This window comes from Chanodichthys erythropterus, chromosome 1 (genome assembly GCF_024489055.1).
Source record: "Chanodichthys erythropterus isolate Z2021 chromosome 1, ASM2448905v1, whole genome shotgun sequence".
Classification (NCBI taxonomy): domain Eukaryota; kingdom Metazoa; phylum Chordata; class Actinopteri; order Cypriniformes; family Xenocyprididae; genus Chanodichthys; species Chanodichthys erythropterus.
The window spans coordinates 29,327,304-29,352,768 of record NC_090221.1 but is presented as its reverse complement, the minus strand read 5'-3'; the positions used below and the strand labels follow the sequence as shown (position 1 = coordinate 29,352,768).

General features: G+C 35.3%; 1 protein-coding gene across 2 annotated transcripts; it reads right to left on the bottom strand.

Moving 5' to 3' along the window:
* Window positions 1-747: 747 nt before the first annotated feature.
* On the bottom strand, window positions 748-25,174 carry stx3b (syntaxin 3b). 2 transcript variants are annotated; one of them, XM_067410757.1, is made up of 11 exons: window positions 24,791-25,173; window positions 12,669-12,743; window positions 12,460-12,559; window positions 11,390-11,464; window positions 10,877-10,947; window positions 10,689-10,797; window positions 10,418-10,491; window positions 7,219-7,353; window positions 5,316-5,426; window positions 1,877-1,968; window positions 748-1,577 (listed from the first exon to the last, which is right to left on the bottom strand). In XM_067410757.1, exons 1-10 carry the CDS (start codon window positions 24,818-24,820, stop codon window positions 1,885-1,887), a joined length of 864 nt encoding a protein of 287 aa, XP_067266858.1. In that variant the 5' UTR covers window positions 24,821-25,173; the 3' UTR covers window positions 748-1,577; window positions 1,877-1,884. The 2 variants fall into 2 exon arrangements, with proteins under 2 accessions (XP_067266858.1, XP_067267253.1); XM_067411152.1 differs by lacking the exon at window positions 1,877-1,968 and having other exon boundaries at window positions 24,791-25,174.
* Window positions 25,175-25,465: the final 291 nt, after the last annotated feature.

Below are 25,465 nucleotides of genomic sequence, written 5' to 3'. Positions count from 1 at the left end.
TTTATGCTGTGTACTGTATAAAAACACCATCTCAGCTTATACAACATTTCAAATCCCTCAGTTCTCATATGCGCAATATCCGCGCAGACACAAAAATTGGGCTGCGCGTGGACCCTCCTGAAAATTGCATCACATGAACAGTGCAAAATGCGGAAGACTGAAGAATATTTTGGGCTTTAGGCACTCTGATCTATACTAAAGTCAGTAATGACACCAATCTTTTCTTATTTGTTCATTATATACATTGTGTATAATGATGAATGAAACATAAGAAAATTAATTAAACCTCAATAAATTATTTTTTTTTTAAAAAGGAAGTTGGACCAACATAAAAAGTTTTGACAAATGTAATAAAGTTAAGTTAAACATTCTAGAGTAAATACATTTGACCTAAAACTTAAATTATGAAAACTTAAAAACTAAAAATTATGTTGACCCAACTAAACTAAAATAATAATTTTTTAATTTGAATAATTTGAATAGATAACTGAGTAAAAGTAACCTTTTTAAATTTTAAACTGTGATGAGACTGATATAATGTATTATGATTGGTGATAATAGTTTAAGAATTTAACTATTGACAACCTATACTTGTATTTAAACCCATTAAAATTATTCAAAACCATATTTGTTCACTGCTAAATATTAAGGGGTGCATCACCAGCAAAAATTCATCAGTAAGCAAATAACCATTGGGTATTGGTGTCCAAAAAAAAAAAAAAAAAAAAAAAAGCTTGAATGTTTTAAGCACAATGGCAATTTTCTGACCATGATCCCCATGAATCCATCCATTAATTTTTCATGTATTTACAACATACTTAGAAAATATATAATGTAATTTAATCATTTGGTTAATTCTGGTTTTCCCATACAGAAGTTTATCACATTAAAAAACATACAGATGTGTGCTTCCATTCTGGACGACCCATCAATGCTTAGCTTATTGTGTTCATTTCACAAGGTCCTTGAACAGAAGCTGAAGTCTCTGAGCCCTTTTGATCAAAAACATTTTAGTAGCTTATCCATTAGATGTAGCCATTAAAGTCTGAGTGGGTCCTAAGAACACTTAAACTAAAACAATAAAAACATTAAAAAGGCATGAAATGGAGGTTACCTTTCCCTTGTAAGTCTCATAAAAATCCCTTATTCTGTGCTCATTGATTTGTCCATGTATTTTAAATATGCTTCCTTCAAAAGCCATTCCTGGCATGTAGTAGAATTTCCTTAAACATTTCCCGTCAAGCCTTCACAATAAAAAAAGAAAAAAAAAAAGAAAAAAAAAAGAATCCGTTTCCTTAACCATCGATCAGGATCCAGCAGAGTAGTTTCCCATTGGTTTGTGCTGATGAAGGGAGAGGCCACAGGTGGAGGGGGCAGAGCATCTGCTTCATAACTCCAAGGAAAAACAGGGAGGATGAGAAGGAGAGGAGGAAGTGATCAGCTGTAATAAAGGAGAGTTCGTGGGCAGCCACAGAGGAGATGTGCTGATGGAGAGGTTATCATAGAACCTGAGAGAGGATGATGATGATGATGATGATGATCACAACAGCAACAATCACACCCAGTATGATCATCTTCTACAAGAGACGAAACAAACACAATCCATTAATCCAACAGCAAACATCTAATAACTCCAACCCTTCACCCTCAGAAGAAACACCAGAGCCCAATAGAACCGTAACACACAAGAGAACATAGAACTCAACACTAAAACCAACAGATGCCCAGGAGACCCAAACGACCAAACAAAGCATGCTTGATATCCCATATGAAGACTAGATTAATTAAAATCCTGGTCACCCAAACTCCATATCTGCATAATAAACACCCACACCATTCCCAGCTACAAAACCACATTCCTCTGAAATTTACTTACCAAAGACTTTATCTCAGACCTACAGATAAACCCACTATCAAAGCAATAACTGCCAAAATCGTCAAAACCACAGACACTATAATAATTGTTTTCTGTGAAGAAAAACAGATGCAAACAACTGTTAGCATCTACTTTAACATTTGAGTAACAATTACACAACTTATTCAGACGTAAACTGATACGAGTCTGGAAAATCTCATCGACATTCATTTCAGGACTAAACATTGCATTTATGGAATACATTTAATGTCTAGAAAACTAGCAGTGAAGAATAGAAACAGTATTTCATGGTATATATTCACAGTGAAAAGAAAGAAAGAAAGAAAGAAAGAAAGAAAGAAAGAAAGAAAGAAAGAAAGAAAGAAAGAAAGAAAGAAAGAAAGAAAGAAAGAAAGAAAGAAAGAAAGAAAGAAAGAAAAAGAAAGAAACCCAAATTACTGGTAACACTTTTCAATAATGTTCCATTAGTTAATGCATTAAGTAATATTACCAAACAATGATCAATAAATTAGTTACAGTACTTATTCTTCATTGACTTATTCATCGTTAACATTACCTAATAAAAATACAACTGTTCTTTGTTAGTTCATATTAACTGATGTAGTTAGCTAATGTTAACATGAAACCCTATTGTAAAGTGTTACAAAATTACTTATATAATATTTCTTATAATATTAATATTACTTCTATAATATATATTTTCACATAAACCTGAATCTCAGAATTTGTCTCTGATAAACAATTTCCAAACACATAGATTTTGGACATCTCACATACTCACACCCATAAATGAAAATAATGTCATTTATTACTCACCCTCCCTCATGCCGTTCCACACCCGTAAGACCTTCATTAATCTTCAGAACACAAATTAAGATATTTTTGTTGAAATCCGATGGCTCAGTGAGGCCTGCATAGCCAGCAATGACATTTCCTCTCTCAAGATCCATTAAATGTACTAAAACATATTTGATGAGAATGAGAATATTTTTGCTGCGCCAAAAAAACAAGAACAACTTATATAGTGATGTCAGATTTCAAAACACTGCTTCAGGAAGCTTAGGAGTATTATGAATCCGCGTATCAAATCATGATTTGGATCGCGTGTCAAACTGCTGAAATCACGTGACTTTGGTGCTCCGAACCGCTGATTCGACACAAAAGATTCATAACGCTCCGAAGCTTCCTGAAGCAGTGTTTTGAAATCGGCCATCACTATATAAGTAGTTATTTTATTTTTTTGGCACACCAAAAATATTCTCATCACTTTATAATATTAATATTGAACCACTGTACTCACATGAACTGATTTAAATATGTTTTTAGTACCTTTATGGATCTTGAGAGAGGAAATGTCATTGCTGGCTATGGAGGCCTCACTAAGCCATGGGATTTCAACAAAAATATCTTGATTTGCATTCCGAAGATTAACGAAGGTCTTACGGGTGTGAAACGGCATAAGGGTGAGTAATAAATGACAAAATTTTCATTTTTGGGGGAACTAACCCTTTAATATTTAATATGTTGTAATATTTTGTACTGCCTTGGTCAATTCATTCCATGTACAATAAATGTTCATGTTTAATCATTACTATTAATCATGTCTTAATACATAACTCTTTAAAGAACTTTTTAATATAATTTTATGCATACAAGTATCATAAATTTAAAAGGGATAAATGAAAATGAATTCTGTCATCAATTACTCACTCTGTATGACTTACTTTCTTATATGGAACATATAAGAAAATATTTCAAGATATATTTTGTATACAATGGAAGTCAATGGGGTCCAATATTTTGTATTGTTTTCCAAAACATCTTCCTTTGTGTTCCACAGAAGACAGAAAGTCATACAGGTTTGAAATGATATGAGGGTTAGAAAATGTTGACAGAATACTCATTTTTGGGTGGTTTGTCCCTTTTAAAATACAAAAAAAAAAAAAAAAAAAAAATCTTGTATGACAATGATAATAATGACAATTAAGAGAAGTAGTTTCAGAGGCGGAGCAAGATTTATATTTTTATATACATGTTCACAGATGAATCATTCACAATAAGGACTGTGAATTAAGCAAACAGTGTCAGTTTAGATTTCATTTTGAACTTAATGAACTAATAAGATCTTGTCTGTGGGTAGCTATGGCTTGAATGTTACTATAAGGGTTATTCAAATCTGTCTTGGGAAATTTTCTGATCCTGTTCCTCCTTCCCCGCATAATTTTCTGTGTTTTCTATACTAACTGCATCAAAAAAAAGTGGCAAGAAGGCCAAAATTGCTGTGCTAACAGATGGAGACAGGCCACAGAATGCTCTCGCTCACAACACAAGATGCTGTTTTTCGTCCCATTTCAACACAGTATGTCTGTGAGTTCTCCTCAGCTGTGTGTATGTAATGTGTCAAACATTTTGTTGCTGTTAATATGACATGAAAACTGTCTGCGCCGATAGCCTAGTGGGCAGCGCACCGACATTTAGCGTTGTTGCACTTCGGGTGACCCAAGTTTCCCTGGACCTTTCCTGATCCTGTCCCCCTCTCTCTCCCACTTTCCTTCCTGTCTGCTTACCTTCCTATCATAATAAAAGCAAAAATAAATCTTTGTTGTGATTTTTTTTTTTTGAATGTTGGTGATGTTGTTTCTATTGATGATTACTGGATAATGTTGTTGTACATTTATTCTTGTCATGTTTTGTTTGACAATTTTTTAGAGTGATTAATTGACTGATTGTATATTTAACTGGGATTAATTGTATGCACCTGTTAATGATTGTCTATTTATGCTCTCTTTATTCCAAGTGAAATTATACCTTGACAAAGGCTTTGTGCTGAAACATTGGTCAATAAAAACTTTCTGCAAGTGAGTGTGTGCAGTCAAATCTCTCATATATATTTAAAATAAATCTTATATATATATATATATATATATATATATATATATATATGAAAACTGTAGACGTGGCTTAATGTTTATTTTATTACCTGAAATACACTGTAATGGGAAGTTTCAGGGCGTATAAGGATCAGTCTTAATCACTGAGTTTGTTTGTGTGTGACTCTAAGTGTAACGTCATAGGGTTTGGACACAGTACAAAGGATCTTTGGGGAAGGGTGGAACAGAGGGGCGGGACAAGCCTGATAATCATCATGAACTCACACGTCGAGCCTCCTGCTGATATTTAGCAGCTTTTTTAGTGTCAGCAACCGCCCGCTCCACAAAACCCACTGACTGGTCCATGTTGCTCTCAATCCTGTCAATTATACCACCCTACAATGGATTTTGGGTGAAGAAGAGAGAACGCAAAAGAAAAAGAAGAGGAAACAGAGAGGGCAGAGAGAGAAAAAGAGAGGTGGGGGGCAAAAAAGGAAGAGAAAAGAAACAGCAGAAACCACAGTGACTGTTATAGTGAGGTCAGATTGAGCGGCAGGTGAGGTCCGTACCTTCCGGGCTTTACTCTGATACCTGACTGCTTTCTTGGTTTCAGTCTTTGCAGCTTCAACGTGATCGACTGCTTTACCCACATTCACCTCAATGTTATCAACCATGTTGCCCTGAAACATATGGAAAAAACAACAACAATTAAAAAACAGGTATATTTGTAGAGACGGGGGCTAGTTGAAACACGGAAGTTATTCCGATCCTAGTCTTAAACAGTCAATGTGTTTAATGAACTGTAACTTTTTTCCTGCACAATAATGTAGAAATGCTCAATATATTTTTGTAGTCTAGACTTAACTATATAGAAATGGTCTTTCAAAAACAAGCCCACACTGATTCCCTGGAGTAAAAAGTGTGACAACTAGCCCTGGTCTCCCCTATTCAATGCTGATGCTCTGTAGAACAGGAACTAGAATCAAATTGATTTATTAGAGAAAAATACCCCAATCTTACCTTTCAGTTTTCCTCCATAGCAAGCAGTTAATAAGCAAAATAATGGTGGATTGGTCAATATTGTATCAGAGCTCTTTAGATCATGTGGATTTATTTAATCATTATTTTAGCTCTGCTCCAAAACCTTGTGAACTGCCTCACTGCAAAGGTCTACATAGACATCTGCCTTCTAAGGAACTAATACGTTATTGATTTGAAACAGGACTCAGCACATGATCACTAATGCGTGAATTATATACTACCGTTCAAAAGGTTTTTTGAAATAAATTAACTTTTTTTTGCATTAAAGTATTAGTTCACTTTAGTTCAGCTTTACTCACCCTCAAGGTGTATATGACTTTCTTCTTTCTGATGAACACATTTGAAAGTTAACAAGTTATGAAATAAAATCTCTAGCTTCTGCCAGATCGCTTTCCGTATTCAGCGTACAAAGAAAGTGTAAAACTTTTGCAGTTCAAAAAGCTTACGCTATGTCCTACGCCTTCCCTATTCAACTTACGGAAAAAGTGTAACACTTTGTTCGTAACTTGAATACGAAAGGCGGTCTGGCGGAAGGTAGATTTTACTTCATAATTTGTTAAAAAAAAATTCTACACAAACACATCACTTCACTTCAAAAGGCCTTTATTAACCCCCCGGAGCCGTCTGAAGTACGTTTATGATGGATGGATGTGGATGGATGCACTTTCTTCAGCTCATACTCGTTGGTCTCGTTCAGTGCCATTATAAAGCTCGGATACGTCAGGATATTTATTAAAATATCTCTTATTGTGTAAGTCATATGCACCTAGGATGGTTTGAGGGTGAGTAAAGCTTAATTTTAATCTGAAAGTGAACTAATCCTTTAAATTGATCAAAAAAGACAGTAAAGACATTTATAATGTTTCTATTTCAAATAAACAGTTCTTTTGAACTTTATATTCATCAAAGAATCATCAAAGGTACCTTATTTAATTATAAGTATAATTTTGCTGCCGACTGTTCACCTTCAGTGTTCTTATGATGCTTAAAATGTTGTCTAGATAAGCAACTCACTGGGTTTTGGAAAACAGCTATTGACTTTAGTTTCTTCTAAACAAATCTTGAAGGTGTAATGGGTGTATGAAGTTCGTGACCAAACAAAGCAAAATGAATGAGAGGAAAACAGGTAGTAAGGGAAATAAAAAAGGTACGAACAAAGAGGAGATAGAGAACACTCACATGCGAAAGAAAGGGCTGGTGGGGAAGTCACTCCAACCAGTTGCGTATGGCTTAGCAGCCAAGAGACCAAACCGACAGAACGAGTTTGAACAAAGAGGAAGAGAGGAAAGGATGCTACAGACAACAGACAGACAGGCAGAGAAAGAGAAGGAAATACATGACAATGAGGGGAAAGTTAGAAAACAATGACAGTATGAAAGGATGGAGAAAATGTTGGACAAACAGATGCGTGTGACGAAAGGCAAGGTGTACCTGGCTTTCCACCAGCATGGCGATGTCCACAAACATGTCATGCAGTTCCTTTATGCTGCTCTCCAGACGCACGATGTCTTTGTGACGTGCTTCAATCTCACTCAGCGCTTGTTTAGAGATCCCTGAATCCACAATCTGCAATACAAACAGCAGTTTTATCAGGATGTAGAATTAAATATTCATACTTGACAGAGTTTGGGAGTGTGGGGTGATTAGATCCAATGACTTTAGGACACTGGAGTAAATGGTCACAGGTGCAAGAGCCATGTACACTAGAAATGGAGTCTGGATCTTGTGGTCCTGGTTTTGAGACACTAACTTAGTATGAATCTCATTTTTTGATGTCTTGGTCTGAGTCTCAAAATTTTATGGCGACATTATGGTCTAACACAAGTTTCTCAAACTCAAATTATCATAGCCTAGTGGTGTTCACCATCTGTGACCAGTTAAACATCTACAGCACATACCACAGATGTAACCAGTGTTAAGAAAACACTACTAAAAGCAAAATGTTACAATGTTCTTTCTAATAAAAAGTAACTAAAAAGTATTGTGTTTGCATTACATTTGCATTATAAAGGGTGTGGGTGGGCTACTTTTCTACTGCTGTAAAGTCGGCACAAAAGCTGCATTGATGTTATGAGATAAGGGTGTATTTACACAGAAACCACAATCACAGGAAACAATGAATCATTAAAATGTTACATTTGTTACAAAATATTGCTAGCTGTGCTGATTAGGCTGGCCTGAGTCAACATATTTTAGATGTTGATACTATTACAGTATAATGCTTTCGTAAGCACCCCATAGAACCGGACCTATTTTAATGTAAATTTTTTTGTTGTATTAGAGGTGGTCAATATGAACAAAATCTTATTTTGTGCCACCAATTCGGCAACGTAAAGATTTTGAAAATAATTATAATTAAATTAAACATTACATTTTCAATTTAAAAATTTGATAAAAATTAAAATAATACCATTTTAAGAGCTAAATGTTCTTCAGGCATCCCATTCTTTTTAGCCAATGAATTTTTACAGCGACTTTTCCAGTTGTTTTGTGAATTATTGGATAAAGATTAAGGATAAGGTTCTTTTTTCTACCCAATACAAAACTGTAAAGCTTGACATAACTTAAAAAAAAAAAAAAAAAAAAGTGTATTTGTTATAAAAATGGTGTTTTAAGATTTTATTAATTTACATGGCTTATCCAGGTCTAGAAATCTCACTTTTAAAGGTGCCCTAGAACCAGTTTTTACAAGATGTAATATAAGTCTAAGGTGTCCCCTGAATGTGTCTGTGAAGTTTCAGCTCAAAATTTTGGGGCATCATTAACTATGCACCAATTCAGGCTGCGGCCCCTTTAAATCGCGTGCTCCCTTTAACCACATTTAACAGTAAATAAGCAACATGTTAACAAAACATTTATAAAGACAATTTACAAATATCACTAAAAATATCATGATATCATGGATCATGTCAGATATTATTGCTCCATCTGCCATTTTTCGCTATTGTCCTTGTTTGCTTACCTAGTCTGATGATTCAGCTGTGCACAGATCCAGACATTAATACTGGCTGCCCTTGTCTAATGCCTTGAACATGGGCTGGCATATGCAAATATTGGAGTCATACATATTAATGATCCCGACTGTTACGTAACAGTCGGTGTTATGTTGAGATTCGCCTGTTCTTCGGAGGTCTTTTAAACAAATGAGATTTACACAAGACAATGGTGTTTGAGACTCACTGTATGTCATTTCCATGTACTGAACTCTTGTTATTCAACTATGCCAAGGTCAATTCAATTTTTGATTCTAGGGCACCTTTAAAACTAGGCTGCCTCATAAATCCATGTTTTCCAAGGCTGTTGGAACTCTGGTTTTTCAAAGAACTGTGTTATTAAAGGGGTGAAATAAAATAAGAAATATGTTGATTTGTAGTTGTTTTACCATATTACAATTATATTTTAAAGACCCCCTGTGGTGTAAATCAAGTTTTTAATGTTGTTTATATGTATGTGTGGTGTTTTTAATATGCTTCAAGACAAACGATGTACAAATTCATCAGTCAACACCGCTGCTGAGTATTTTCTCCTTAAAACTACAGTGTACTAAAGACAGTCTCAAAATCACTGTTTGAAACTGCCCGTTTCCTACAGTCGCAAATATGTAATCGTGCGGGGTGGGGCTTTTCCTATCATTATTTCTATGAATGCTGATTTTTAGAAGGCAGCTGTCTGATTCTGAGATGGCAAATGGGAACATGGTTTGTGTAAAATTAGCAACACATTTTCAGTGGTTTGATAGCATAGTCAAGGCAAGGGATAATCTTATCAGTTACTGTTATGTGTCGACTTTTATTCAAATTCTGAATGTATTATATATAGCCTAGAAAGCATGCAAAGACAGCTTCATTTATAATCACAGTTTGAGATCTCACAAAGTCCCGTTATAATCAATAAAGCTGTCTACACTGTAAAATGAATCTCTTATTTACATTGTGTCTACACTTTGTTAATGTGAGGATATGCATGCTGAACTCAGTACTGAACAAAAACTCATGCGTTTTAACCGGTGAGTGGATTCTGACTAACTTAAACACCTCTTATTGGTCACCACATTCAAGAGTTCAACAAACATCTGTGATTGGCTACACTGATCACAAATGCAAAAGTAGATAGAAAAATTTGACGTTCTCCAGAGCGCAAACACAAAAAAAGCACTGGAGCTCTTGCCACATCTGTTTTGTAAATATGATACTATTACAGTATAATGCTTTCGTAAGCACCCCATAGAACCGGACCTGCCTGTATAATTCCCTCTTCCTCTTCTTCTGAATTAGTTTCTGGTTCAAACATATGTGTATTAATTACACCAGTACTTCCACTTGTCATTGTGTAGCGTTTACTACAGCTGACCAAGTGGATCAGATAGTCTGAGCTGGTGTGATTGAGTGGAGACGGGGACTAACTTGCATATTCATGGATCAGCATTTACCAAATGAAGCAGTGGAGTGTGTAAGTGTAGAGTTACATTACAACAATTGTAAGGCATGAAGAAATTATTTTCACAGCAAAAAAACATTTAAATATATCAGTTTTAAGGGATAAAATTATTGACTGCAGGGGGATTTTAAATCATTTTAAGTCCTCTTGAGGTCTCCTGATCCACACACATACACACAAATGCACGCATTACCCCTGCTGTGAAAACGGCTGCGTTTCCTCCCTCCAGCATCTCCTCCAGCTCCTCATCAGTGGTGGCTTTACCAGCTAGAGCCAGAAGCAGAACAAAAGCAAGTCAAAGACAAAAAAGGGGAATAGCACAGCGTCAGTTTGACACGCTTCAACCACAACCCTGTGAAAGAAACGTGTTGTTCGCTGCACACTGTGAGGCTGAGGTCATGTTTAATAAGGTCTGTCTCATGCACTGGTGTTTAGTCAGGAGTGAGTGTGCGGGCAACACTTACTGATCTCTAACTGTCTCTGAATGCGACCTTTACTTTTCTCTCTGAAGTCCACCTGAGCTTCATTGTATTTGGTCATCACATCAACAAACTTCCTGGAAAGAACAGCGTGCTGGCGGGGCAACATGAGCGCAGAGTCAATTGAGCATGTGTATTTGTGTGTGTGTTATGTGAGTGGGATGCTGACTCACCTGCGATTTGCGTATTCTCATGTCGGCCGATAATCTTTCCGCTTCTTCTGCCTCGAGATTCCTTTCAATGGCTGTACGGACATATACACACAGGGCAGGGTTATTAGAGTTAACTACAACTAAAACTAAAAACATTCAAATCAGTACTTGAAATAAAATTAACATTAACTGAAAAAAAAATTATATTAAAAAAAACTTGATGTACAGAAACAACTAAAACGGGAAAAAAAGAAAAAAAAAACTAATAAATATGACAGAAATCACGATAAAATTACTAAAACTTTAACTAAAATGGAAATGAAACAGAATATTAAATAAAACTACAATAGTATCTGAATGATTCTGAAATAACACTGACTCAGGGTAAACATTGCATTCATAAAGGTGGATAAATGGCTTGCATTATTCTGGGTCAGAAGTGTTTGAGAAGCCAAACCTTGTTCTGTGTGTCCTAGTTTTTTGCCCTAATGAGAAAAGCACAAAGCAGGCCAGCACACATGTAAGGACACTTACTCTTCAGTTTGTTACGAGCATTGTTGGCCATTTTCTTGATGTCATTAGTTAACGCCTCCAAATCATCTTGCGTTTCTGTTCGTAGAGAAAAAACAGAAGGGGAGGTATAAGTATGTAGAGATGAAATGAGATTATAATAGCGCTGGTTTGTGCATGTTTTGTCATTTTTTAACACTCCCATAGGAATATTTTGTTGTTCAGAGGTTCCTCTTTCATAGCTAAGGAGACTTAATGGAGTTATGTTTCATACCCATTCAAAAGTTTAGGCTCGGTAAGAGAATGTTTTTGTAAGACTCTTTTGCTCACCATGGATTTATTTATTCAAAAACACATTGAAAATAGTAAATGTTGTGAAATATTATTGCAATTTAAAATACCTTTTTTCTATTTTACATACATATATTAAATATATTACATTTTCTAAAAAAAAAAAAAAAAAAAAAAAAAAAAAATTATATACATTTTTACCATAAATGCTCATCTTGAACTAGCTCTCTTCTTCTTCTCTATTTGAATTCCGGCTGTGTAGACACTGCTAAGTGTATTATTGCCCTCCACAGGTCAAAGTTTGAACTAAATTGTCATATACAATATGCTAGTGAAAGTATATAACAATTAGTTAAAACTTTGACCTGTGGAGGGCAGTAATACACTTAGCAGCGTCTACACTGCTGGAATTCTAATAGAGAGGAAGAAGAAGAGAGCTAGTTCAAGATGAGCGTTTATGGTTAAAACGTATATAATTTTTATTTTTTTTTAAAGTGATTGTTTCTCTGGATAAGACCCTTATTCCTCGCCAGGGATTGTGTAGAACGCTTTGAAGCTGCAATGAAACTGTAATTTTGACCTTTTGACCTTTGGAGGCCACTGAAGTCCACTATATGGAGAAAAATCCTGGAATGTTTTCATCAAAAACCTTAATTTCTTTTCGACTGAAGAGAGAAGGACATCGACATGACAAGAATGACATGACTGAGTCTACGTCAGCTGTTACTCATTGGTTACTACCAGTCAGTGGAAAACAGTGTTGAACTGGGTCATAATGAGTTGCACATGTGAATGTGTCTTACTCTGGTCTGACGTTGGTGCAGAAAGAATAACTGAGTAAAGTTTCTTCACTTCGGCCACATTCTCATCAATCTTATCAATGCTGTTCCTGATATCTTCAATCTGAAACAAAGAAACAAGGTCACTTAAAAACCACAATGACACACGTTCAGGCAAAGCACATCAAAAGTATTTACACAAACATGACTGTAAAATATACAGAAGAACATGCCTGGCCGAAGAACTCATCCATAAAAGCAGCATTGTCCACGGCGATCTCAACGTCTTCGTCATCATGATCGCATGTCTGAAACATACAGCATAAGAATTATTTTGTAGCAAAATTTTTTATAAGTGACCTAAATACATGCAACGGAAGCCTAACTGTGGTAGAAACAGGCCAGAAACAGGATGTGGTGTGATGTATATAGACAATACTTAAAGGATAATAATAATATCATGTAAAGACAAGGAAATATCATATATATTTATGATCTCATGCTGTCTTTTCACACACTCTTATATTGTTATGACTGGTTAGTGACTTACTGTCACTAATTCACTGTCTAGAAAATAAATTACAATTGAGTAGTGATCGACCGATGTATCGGTTTACCGATATTTTTCCCGATATTTAAGCATTTTTCCATAATCGGGTATCGGTTTTGTAATATCGGATTCGCCGATTTACGGCGCCATCTTGTGGCCGTTTTGAGACTTCCTCCGTCTGAGGAGATCAGTCAACAACAACTCAGTGCACAGGTAAAGTATATGTTCTACTTGGTTTGCTTTAATTAATAAACTTTATTTAACATAACAGACATGCACAAATGAGATCTGAGACATAAATTCCTGATATAGTTAATTTATGCAGCTTGTTTAAACAATTGAGACGAACTCATTGAGTCACGTAGTGTAATTCGTCATGTCCTGCCCCAATAAAGACGTAACTTTACATGAATTAAATAAAACAGACGTGAATGAGTGCATGTTGAAAATAAAAGCGCTGAATTTAATTCTCTATCTTTTGTATTTGCTCACCGTTAGTCTAGAAGAAAAAGTTTGTTCATATTGCTTAGCAACTGACGGATGATCAGGAGGCTTAAGCACGGCCACTGAATGAAACTTTTGACAAGATTATCTTGTTTAAACACCCTAGATTATATTATCATTTACTACATAACAATTATTTCGCTAATACACATATAAATATAGCCTACCGCTTTGTGGAAATTAATTATTTATTATCTCCATGCCCGATCACGGTTGATTAAGTTATAGACAAACAGCACTTTGTCAGTTGGCATTTCATGATTTAATGTTAGATTAAATTTAGATCATAAAATGCCAACTGACAAGTGCTGTTTAACTTTATTAGATTATATAATCATTTGATTTACTACATAACCATTATTTAGTTAATACAAATCTAAATAAATGCAGCTCTGGAAATTATTTAGTATCTCCACATGCGATCGCGGTTGAGTAGCCCAATTTATAGTTTTGTGTAAATACATAGATAAGTTACAGCACTTTGTCAGAAAGCATTTCAAGATCTAGACCGACAAAACATAATAATTAATAACACTAGTTGGAAAATGCAATGATGTATGCTGTTTTGTTTGTTACTTTCCTGACAATGTTATATATTCCAGCTAATATTATTCAGTAAAGTTTTTTTTTTTGTATGCAAGGAGGGAGTGATTTTATAAATAAAATGGTTTGTTCAGCTCATTTGTGTTGTAATAATTGTCAAAAACAGAAGTATAACAGTAAATAAATATCGGTTCTGCATATCGGTTATCGGGTACATAAACATGCAAATAATCGGTATCGGTTATAAAAAAATCAATATCGGTCGATCACTACAATTGAGTACAAGTTTGGAAAGATATTTAAACTCTATTGATTACATATCTAGTGGAGTAACATTGAGTAACCCCTGAAAATGGCCGGTAATTTCCAGTCTTGGGAATTTCTGAGCCAATAACTATAACTGATAATCACAAGTTTGTTGTGGCAGATATCCACCAATTTAATATTTTTTTTTGCATTTTAAACATTTTAAAATGGAGCAGTTAGCAGATTAGCAACTGTATTCAATCAAAACCACTCACGTGACACAAAATAGAGCTTAACACAAAGTTTAAAACCTTATGATCTGGATATTATTATTATGCATTAAGGCAGTATGAGCAAGTCTTTAAGTCAGCATGAAACGGTTGCAATACTGTTTTCTTTACTATTGTGTCTGTCTTTCTTTTGTAAATCATTCAGACGTTTCAGTTGTAGTTGTTTTTTTTCCCTTTAGTGTATAATGTATGTGTTTGTGCATGTATACAATCTACAACGTTACAAAGCTCATCGTCTCCCACAAAGCAAAATTTCTTCTATTTAACAGTGATCCAGACCTGCCTAAAATGCCTCGAGCATTCAAGTCCAGATATTACTTCCTCAAATGTCCATGTCACAATGTGAAATATTAGCATAATGCTCGCCCAAAGGCATGCACAAAGAAATGCTGTTCCTGAGCAGTACAACCAAAAAGTTTGCTTGTGCTCCAAAACCTGGGAAAATACAACACTGGCTATAATTGAAGTCTACTTACTAATGTGAAACATTCTGCTCAAGTCATGCTTGATTATCCGCATTTTCAGAATCCAACTTTGGCTCAAACTGACCAACGATATTATTAAATGTGCGTTTACAACTGCTGTAGAAGCCTTGGAAGCCGAAGCTCGCGATTATGGTAAGGGGCGTTACATTACCAATAGTATTTGGCCAAACACAACGCACTGGGTCTGCTGGCCAATTAGAGCAATCTGAGTTTTTTGGAAGGAAGGGCTTTGTAGAAATCAGCATGTTTCAAAGAGACTGGGAACAGAGGAGCTGCAATAATGTACAGTTCACAAGTTCACATATACATATAATTAAATAGAGTAAGTTATGCATATTTGGCGTGCTGTCCGGAGAGAGGGCTCTGAGCTCGGAATTTTGGCCCGAACCCAGAGTACTCCATCTGGATGTGGTAATAATAGATAGAACTAGAAGTGAGGAGATGGGGTGGTGGAGGGATGCTGATGAACTGTCAACGAACAGAAGAGAGTCTGCAGTATATATATACCTCTTGTTGTTGGTTGATTAGCTGAAAGCGTTCCACTTGTGCTAATTAGGTTAATTATCTGCACCTGCTCCTCCTGAATTTTGTTAATAAAACATCATTATGTGAAAATAATGTGTTTTTTGAACATTAAAGCATGTTAACCTAATCTGTTACTCAGACGCGAAGCGTGTATAAGGCTGGGCAAGGCTTAGCCTTCACGTGGCCACAGACTTGAGAGACTAGCATGCAGTTTTCTCACTCAAACATTTGCCTGCTGCTGCTTCTGAGTAAGCTGCCTATGACTGCTGGTCTAGGATCAGTTTTCTCCATAATAATAGCATATTGGCAAAAACAGAGTGAGTGTGCATCTGTGTTTGCGCTCTGGAGAGCATCAAAGGTTTCTATTTACAACATGTTTTTGCAGCGTTAAGCAATGTAGCCAATCACAAACATATCTGGTGATTTCCTGAATGCAATGCAACTGTTCAGTAATTATAATGGAACTTTGTGAGATTGCTATGAACTAAGATGAGTGACAGCTTTTTAGTGATTATAAAGGGAGTGCTCCATGCCATAACATGCATGCAGTGGCTTATGCTTGCTTTTCTGTTAAAATTAACAGTGATTTGTGAACGTAAATGCTTTAATAAATAATTTTTTTGGGAGCGTTTATACTGAAATACTTGGGTTGTGCTGTGACATGTAACTTAAAACTATTTCATGGAAATCTATTTAAATGTGTTTTAAAGGCGAAAGCATCTCCTTCCTTAGCCTTACCCTGCAGTTGGTTCACACTACGCCTATGCTCTTACACCCAATAATCAAAATAACAAACTTTTATAATAGCATCATATGACAGCACAGATAGAATGTAATATCCCACATGAAAGGACCTTAAGTCAATGACAATTATACTTTTTTCTTCATATTTTTACTTATTACTTAATAAAACAAATAGAATATGGCTTAAAACATTAATAAAACATCTTATTACTGAAAACAAACAATATATGACTTAAAACGCCATATCGTTGTTTATATCAGATGATCCTGATTAAAACAAGCCAAAGCACAACACAACACAGTAAACAGATCCTAAATAAATCCTTACAAAGTGAAAGACAAGCCAACATGGCTCAAACACTGGATAATTCAAGGTCACGTTTATAAGCTCGTACACTGAGGCATGAGTTTACACTACAAAAAACACAAAATACAAATATACATTTTAGTGTTTACAATGACCTGCTATAATTTCACCTATCAGTAACCATAATACTAGTTACTGAATACGTCATCAGTGAATGACATATCAGCCACCAATGTATTGTTCACCTCTTGTTCCAAGTCTAACCAATGTCAAGTCAAGTTTATAGTCAAGTTCTCTTGGGTTATGGTTATGTTTCTGTTAATGGGTTATGTTATTAAACTGTACTTAAAGGTTATGGTTGTTAGATTTACCGCGTCAAATAAACATCCGTGTTACAGGACTCTGCTGACAAGGCACAATGTAAGTCGTCCTTAAACAGTTGTTTTAGCAAATTTACAAATCTTTTATTGTATGTAAAGTCTTCCTAAATGGATAACACATCTCTCTATAAAATCCTTACGAAAGTAAGTAGGGTAAATTGAGATTCTGTACAATGTTAAAACTGCCAATGTGACTTGCACAACACTTCATAAGGACAGAATGGTGTGCCTTGTGACGTTTTATGAGGAGCATGTGGAGAACGGTACTGTTTTCTATTTTAATAATAGCTTTACTGTCAAATGACGCAATTAAACTCATTAACACCGTCATAGAACAGAGCTTTGTGCATGATAACATTATAACTCAAATGTCAGGAGACACGAGGGTTAAAGTCTCAGTAAAAACACACCTTCTTTATGACACCATTCAAGGATTTCTCTATAGTCATCAAACTTGCGGCTCTGTCACTTCACCACAGAGAAGCCAAACACACACACACACAAATATCTTTGGATCTCTGTGAAACCCCATATGAAGCTTAAACACTTTTCAGCATTTCTGAGAGATCAATTGATATATTCAACATTCAAAAAAACGTACCATGGTAAACACAGTTTCTACCAAAATATCAGTACAGTTATATATGCTTCATTAAAATTGTCATTAATATGCAATGTTTTGCTGCATACTTTATCATTTGATTTAATTTTTTAAGACATACACTACTGGTCAAACATTTGGGTAAAAGAAACTTATGTCACACGTGATTTTTTATTTCAAATAAATTCTGTTATGATCATTCTGTTCATCAAAGGATCCTGAAGAAACACATCAGCATAATTCTTATATTAAAAGATATTAAAATATACTACAATATTATTACAGTTATTTAGATTTGTCAAAATATTTCACAATATTAATATTACAATATAATTTTTTAATGTTTTTTTTTTACTAAATAAATGCAGTCTTGGTGAGCATAAGAGACATCTTACAGAAATATTTATGAAAGCTTACCGACCTCAAACCTTTGAATGGTAAAAGTAGCTGAGTAATATCAGGTTACCACAGTATAATGGCAGTAAAAGCTAGATTTTTACATTTTCTAAAGAACATGCATATGGATATATTGGTACCATCTCGGTTATCAGACGATGCTAGATTTTTTTCCAATTTATCCACATCTATCATTTAAAATGACTGATTTTAGTTTTTAGTGTTTGAATCTTAATTTTAATATTGGCCATAACCAGTGTTGGGGAAAGTTACTTTTAAAAGTAATGCGTTACAATATTGTGTTACTCTTAAAAAGTAACTAATTGTGTTACTTAGTTACTTTTTATGGAAAGTAATGTGTTACATGTGTTACTTTTTCTCACCGGGGCTGGGCTTGCTTGTTTGATTTAATTATAAAAAATAAAAATTAAAAAAAATCTGCAAATGTTAAGGCTCTTTTTCACCAAAAGTGAAATAAATAAGCCTCAGTCTGAAGGAAATGCAAATTCAAACCTGTACAGTAGAGGGCGCAGCTCAAAACAAAACTTTCAGCTGTGCTACAGTTCTGAATTACAGAAGAATAGGATGCAGGAGAAAGAAATTCAACACTCTTACTTTAACAATAAAAAACGAAACAAATGTGATGTTTATTTAAAGTCACTTTTGCTTATTAGTATGGTTGAATTGGATCATCAACAAAGTCTAGCAGCAAAGACATTGGTTAATGAAGTGAGAAGAACACCTTACTCCCGATTTCTCTCAGCATGGGGACAGAAGAGGTGTCAGTCGATAAATGGCAAAACAAAGTAACTTACATTCCTTTTTGAAAAAGTAACTCAGATATTTTGTTGTAAATTTAAAAGTAATGCATCACTTTACTAGTTACTTGAAAAACGAACCTGATTACGTAACTTGTGTTACTTGTAATGCGTTACATAACATGAAATGAACATAACATGAAATGAATTAGGGCTGCGCAATGTATCACACAATACGAAAAATAACATTGAAATCGCACTTAAACGCAACACAGAATAATGCAGTCATGTGTTTATTCGTCATGTTTAATCAAAGTGTTTCAATCTTCTGTTTATTCAGCTACAGCGATATGATATCTTCTTCTGTGGCAGCGCATATTTAGAGTTTCTGACCAAGAGCGCCCTCTGGCTTTCAAACGGAGAAGCATTTACTACTGATCACAGAGCCGTACAGCTCTGACAAGCTGCGCATAAAATAATAACAGCCTTTGCCAAATCGGGTGCAATAAAGTTTGCAATAAATCACTAAATATTTTGTGCAGCCCTAAAATTAATTATCAGTTGATCAATATCAACCAGAATTGTATAATTCATGCTAAAAACACGAATGTTGCAGAATGACTTCCAAGTTTAAAGGTGCCCTAGAATTAAAAATTGAATTTATCTTGCCATAGTTAAATAACAAGAGTTCAGTACATGGAAATGACATACAGTGAGTCTCAAACTCCATTGTTTCCTCCTTCTTATATAAATCTCATTTGTTTAAAAGACCTCCAAAGAACAGGCGAATCTCAACATAACACCGACTGTTACGTAACAGTCGGGGTGTACGCCCCCAATATTTGCATATGCCAGCCCATGTTCCCAACATTATGAAAGGCATTAGACAAGGGCAGCCAGTATTAATGTCTGGATGTGCTGAGCTGAATCATCAGACTAGGTAAGCAAGCAAGAACAATAGCGAAAAATGGCAGATGGAGCAATAATAACTGACATGATCCATGATATCATGATATTTTTAGTGATATTTGTAAATTGTCTTTCTAAATGTTTCGTTAGCATGTTGATAATGTACTGTTAAATGTGGTTAAAGTTACCATCGTTTCTTACTGTATTCACAGAGACAAGAGCTGTCGCTATTTTCATTTTTAAACACTTGCAGTCTGTATAATTCATAAACAACTTCATTCTTTATAAATCTCTCCAACAGTGTAGCATTAGCTGTTAGCCACGGAGCATAGCCTCAAACTCATTCATAATCAAATGAAATACATCCAAATAAATACAATACTCACATAATCCGACGCATGCATGCAGCATGCACGACGAACACTTTGTAAAGATCAATTTTGAGGGTTATATTAGCAGTGTTAACTTTGTTTATGCTGTTTAAGGCAAGCGCGAGCTCCGTGGGCGGGGAGCATGAGTATTTAAAGGGGCCGCGCAGCGTAAATCGGCTCATATTTAATGATGCCCCAAAATAGGCAGTTAAAAAATTAATTAAAAATAATCTATGGGGTATTTTGAGCTGAAACTTCACAGACACATTCAGGGGACACCTTAGGCTTATATTACATCTTGTAAAAAAACTTTCAAAGGCACCTTTAATACTTAGGGTTAGATGATTGTTAGATGACTGATCCTATCTTTTTTTAGCAAACACCACTGATACCTGTATTAATGATGGTATGATGGAAAATATGTTTACCATAGTACATTTTTGTAAGAGACCATCAGCCATGTACTAACAAAAAGGCAGTATAATGAAAACAAGCAATTACTGAGGTGGTACTAAAGAATTTCAGAGACAAACAATTCCTGTGACAAAATGTAATATTACCTATCCTGCTGACAAAGACTTCAGCTCTCTTTTCAAGTTTACTTGTACCATAAACAATGTGTTGCCAACCCAACGGGTTTTTTGTGAAGGTTAAAGACACACACACACACACGAATGCAGTGTGCTGGAAAAGCTATGAACTGAGGTAGAGAGATAAGCCTACAAGAGACTTCCTGCTGAGGGAACATGAGAGAGAGAGACTTACTAAGTTAAAGTATAGTGAGTTAACAGTGTACCCTGAGAGTAAATTCTGTAATATCAGTGTTTTATAGTGTAATATTATTAGTTTTTCACTCATCATCCTACTAACACTTACAGAAGAAGGCCGACTGAAGTTGCCGGAAGGACATAAAAACAAATGGTCACGCTCACACAGTGTTCCCGCTCAGCTGTTTAATGTCCCACAGTTCCTTTAGTGCTCCAAGACGAACTCTGTGTGTGTGTGTGTGTGTGTGTGTGTGTGTGTGTGTGTGTGTGTGTGTGTGTGTGTGTGTGTGTGTGTGTGTGTGTGTGTGTGTGTGTGTGTGTGTGTGTGTGTGTGTGTGTGTGTGTGTGTGTGTGCGTGTGTGTACTTAGCCTTTAATACTCATACATGCACGCAAAGAAGAGGAGAACAAGTGCAGCCACACCAAGTTAAACATTACAGAGACAAACAGATAGAAAAACCCATTTATTTAGAGGTTAGAACGATAGATGTTTTTTTCTCAACAGGATTTCCTTTAGCACAGAGGGTCAAACACAGACAAGTCCCAAGCAACTATCAGGGGTGTTTGCTAAAGACTGCAGATTGTAAACATTTTATAATATACAAAGCCTATTGTTTGTATTACAAAAAATTAAACTAAAATTTGTGGCCATTTGTGTTTTTTATATTAGATAATTTTGGAATTGTTCTGGAATTTGTTTTGTTTTTCTAGTTTTAGTTTTAATTTCACGAAAAAAGTTATTTCATTTTGTTTACTGTAACACTGACCAGAATTGTAGTGACTAACGCTGCCTTCACATTTCATAATTCCAACTTCCAAGTCGTGATTACGAGCTTGTTGCATTCAAGTGCTTTGTTGTCAGAATGAAACAGGAATGATGGAGGACACCAGGTTTATTCTTGCCTGTTTATTGGGAAAATTTTATTAAAGCCAAATTTATATTTAGTGTCCCATGTATTGACAACCATATAAACATTCACAACGCTATCTAGATTGTCCGCTTGCTGATTATTCTGTAATTTCGGTCAAATCCAGGCTATTTTCGCTGTGTATAAAACCTACAATACGCTTAAAATGATTATTCATATATAGAAATATGCACTACTTTAATGACAAGACGATTTAGCTGTTGTGGGGGAAAAAACTAATAAATCATACCTGTCACAGCAGTAGTTCTCCCCTCCACCATGTTTAAAGTTTATGGCTCGCCCCATCTCGGGAATTTGGGTATCAAAATTATTTCCAAACTTCGCAGTGGTAAACACAACATCAGAGGGCATTCATTTGCAATTTTTACCTAGGAAACTCTTATTTTTACTATAATTACCAATAGCATGTGAAGGCAGCATTAAGCAAGGGCATTTTTGACTTGGACTAATAAGTAACCCTGCCAGAACACCCTAGTAACATTCATAACACCCTAGATACAGCAACCATATAGCAACACCCTGGCAACCACCCATCTCAGCTTTTTGTGAGCTAGTTTTGCACGAGAAAACACCAGAAAGTGTAAAAAAACGTATTATTATATTATTTTACCTTACCAAAAAAAAGAAACCAGTAGCAGGCAAGTATAAAAACTGAGCGAGTGAGATTGCCTGTATGCAAAACAGCACGGAAACAAAACTCTGACTAATGTAAATAAGGTTCGGCCATAGGCACACACGCACACAAGTTCCTCTTGCCAGGCAGGCTGCTTCAGGTAAAAGAGTCAACAAAAGAAGTACTTGACTGAGGCAGAGTCGCCACAGAAACAAATCTTCACCTCTGACCCTGCCCATAAAATCTGACACCCAAACAAACTCAGTCCTCAATAACCCCTGCCAACAGTACTCTGATATACTAGAGTCATTATATCAGAATTTAGTGCATACTTCAATTTGCCAGAAAAAAAAATCATGATACTGCCATGATATTGTAAGGTCATGGAACAATTCCTAAAAGTTGATACATGTCCAATAACATGGTAGTACCAAAGCACATGTCTGACAATATGGCACCTCTTAAGCACTATTCGGACAGGATAAGTTTTACAAGGGTAGATGGAGTAATGTAATTTTACCACAGGACATCTGTAATATTAATGGCCAATTTGCACGGGATAAGAAATCTCAGTAAAACTACCAGAAGTGGGAGGGGTAAGACATAGTATCGGGTTATATGTCTGAAAAACATGGTACATACCAAAAAGCCTAACCTTAACCATGAGTTATTTTCTGTAAATTATTTTCATGAAAATCACAAACAATGATGATATTGCCAAAGGTCTTGTTAATTTATTTTAAATGGTTATATAAGATTATTTATGATGAGAATGTAAGGAAATAGACTTAAACATATAACAAATTTATATACTGCATCCTTTATATTAATATATTATATTTGTTGTATATCTGTATGTTTATATATTAGTAGATATTGTAGTCACAAAAAGCCTATAATTTGCACGCATTTTAAAATCTTTTTTAAACACATAAAATCAATTTAAACATTCAAGTGAGTCCTCTGACAGCTCTCTGTGGGCTCTGTGTACAGAAAACAGCTCGCGAGTACTGAATTGAGTAATTCTTGTGCTCGAATGGAAAATATACACAACAAAAGTATGTCAAAATGCCCGTCTTGGCGAGTATTCACTTAAACACTGTCGGTTATGTCTTAACTAAACGTAAACAGAAGAGAAAGAAAACGTGTCAGAGCCATTGTTTTTCAACAGCTCCGACATGTGTAACAGTATATTGGATCCGTGAATTCGGTCTTAAAATATTCCTGCTGCCGTCTGTGTCATTAATGTTAATCAAAAAACTGTGAAAATCACTCAATGCTCTTGACTAAATTACTTTTGTAGCTTTAACAAGGATTAATCTATATTCATACAGTGAAGATGCAGTTATTTTATGTTTGAATATTCAATTTCTGTACCTAAATACTTAACTGAAAAACTTAAAACACTGCTTATTTAATTTTTATCTTTGTTCTGTTGTATGTATTTGAGCTGTTGCTTGTAATTGTTCCATTTGTTCTTATTTTATTACTTTAGACTCATTTCAATAATGTTTGTACTTTATATTAATTAAGCTAGTATTTGCTGTGGTGTCGAAATTGGAATCAATCAAGAATTGTGAAATTTTACTGGTATCTAAAATTTTGGTGGCTTATTTATTAGAATACAGTGTTACATGGGTCAAAACAACAAAAAAAAATGTTATTTATTAATTTTTTTACATATTTATTTACATTTTTTTGGTGTGGCCAAAAATTTTTTGTTGGTATATTTTATACATAAAGCAAGGCGGTATTGGGTATATGTCTGAAAAACACGGTACATATATGAAATGGTAACACTTAACTACATTGCATATGGGCGAAAACTATGTTACCATCCAAGAATCATGGTAAATGTCCAAAAAGCATAACATTTATCAAAACAGAACTATGGTAGTACCATTGTGCATGTCCAAAGACCACTGTATCATGGTATTTTTTGGTAAGTGTGGCTACAGAATGGAAGGCAAACTCAATATATTTGTATTTTATATTTTTCAATAAGTATTTGAAGATCAGCATCATCTCCCTCACCCCATCCCCCATCTTCCCAGAGGCCCATGACCCCCTCCATGAGTCAGGTGACCACATCAGCTGTCCAACACTGTCCCACTCCGTCCTTACACTATTACAATATGACTTATGCTGCATTTAGTCAGCACTTGTTGGATAATTCATTCACATACTCTATTTTAGACGCCTTTAATTTCTATATTACTCATTTTTGGTGTTACAGTTACAATCGTAAACAGCAGAAGTACAAAAGTTACAAATGTTCCTTATTCATACTATGATCATCTTCTAACAGTACAGAATCTGACATGGAGGTTATTAGACAAACTCCATTACGTAATGTCATTCCCATACACTTGTAGAGCGGTTTGAATACGAGCTTTTATGGCGCGTTTACTTCACAAGAAATATAAGCACACACTTACCGCCTTTAGTTGTTCCAGTCGGTCCTTCATCTTTCAATGTTGGTAATACTATCTAAATAATAAAATAAATAAATAATAAACAGGCGAAAGTCGAATTAGACAGAAAAGTGTGCTGTTAAAGTCAGCCGGGCTGCTGAGCGGATCGTGAAGTCTGGATGTTTCCTTCTGAACTCCGCTTATTCCCGCTCCACTGACTCTTGTTATTCCACCAAAGGTCCATGCAATATGGCTGCTCTTCTCCAAACCAGTAGTTTTTTTTTTTTTTTCATCTAAATCTATCCGCTCAGAGGATTAAAACAACAGTTGTGTTCAGTCTGCTTAATCTGTCTTCCTCCCTCTCCCTCTCTTTTCTCGTTATAATCGCTGTGAAAGAGCTGTTGTCTCACGCATGCTCTCTCTGTCTCTCCGTCTCACTCTCACCTACACTGACCGCGGTCACGCCCTGCGCGCACACCTGTATGTGCAACATTTATTCCTCAAGACTATTGTACAGTGCTTTTTTTTAATTTCTAGTAAATACTATATTCATTTGATACTAAAAACTAAGATCAAGTATGTGTTTAGATTTAGTGGTCTAGTCAAGTTTTACTGGTAAATAGAGACACCAGCTATTCCAATATTGACAGTTTTACTGAATCCATTATATGGTGTCACATTGCTTTTTTGAGTATTAAA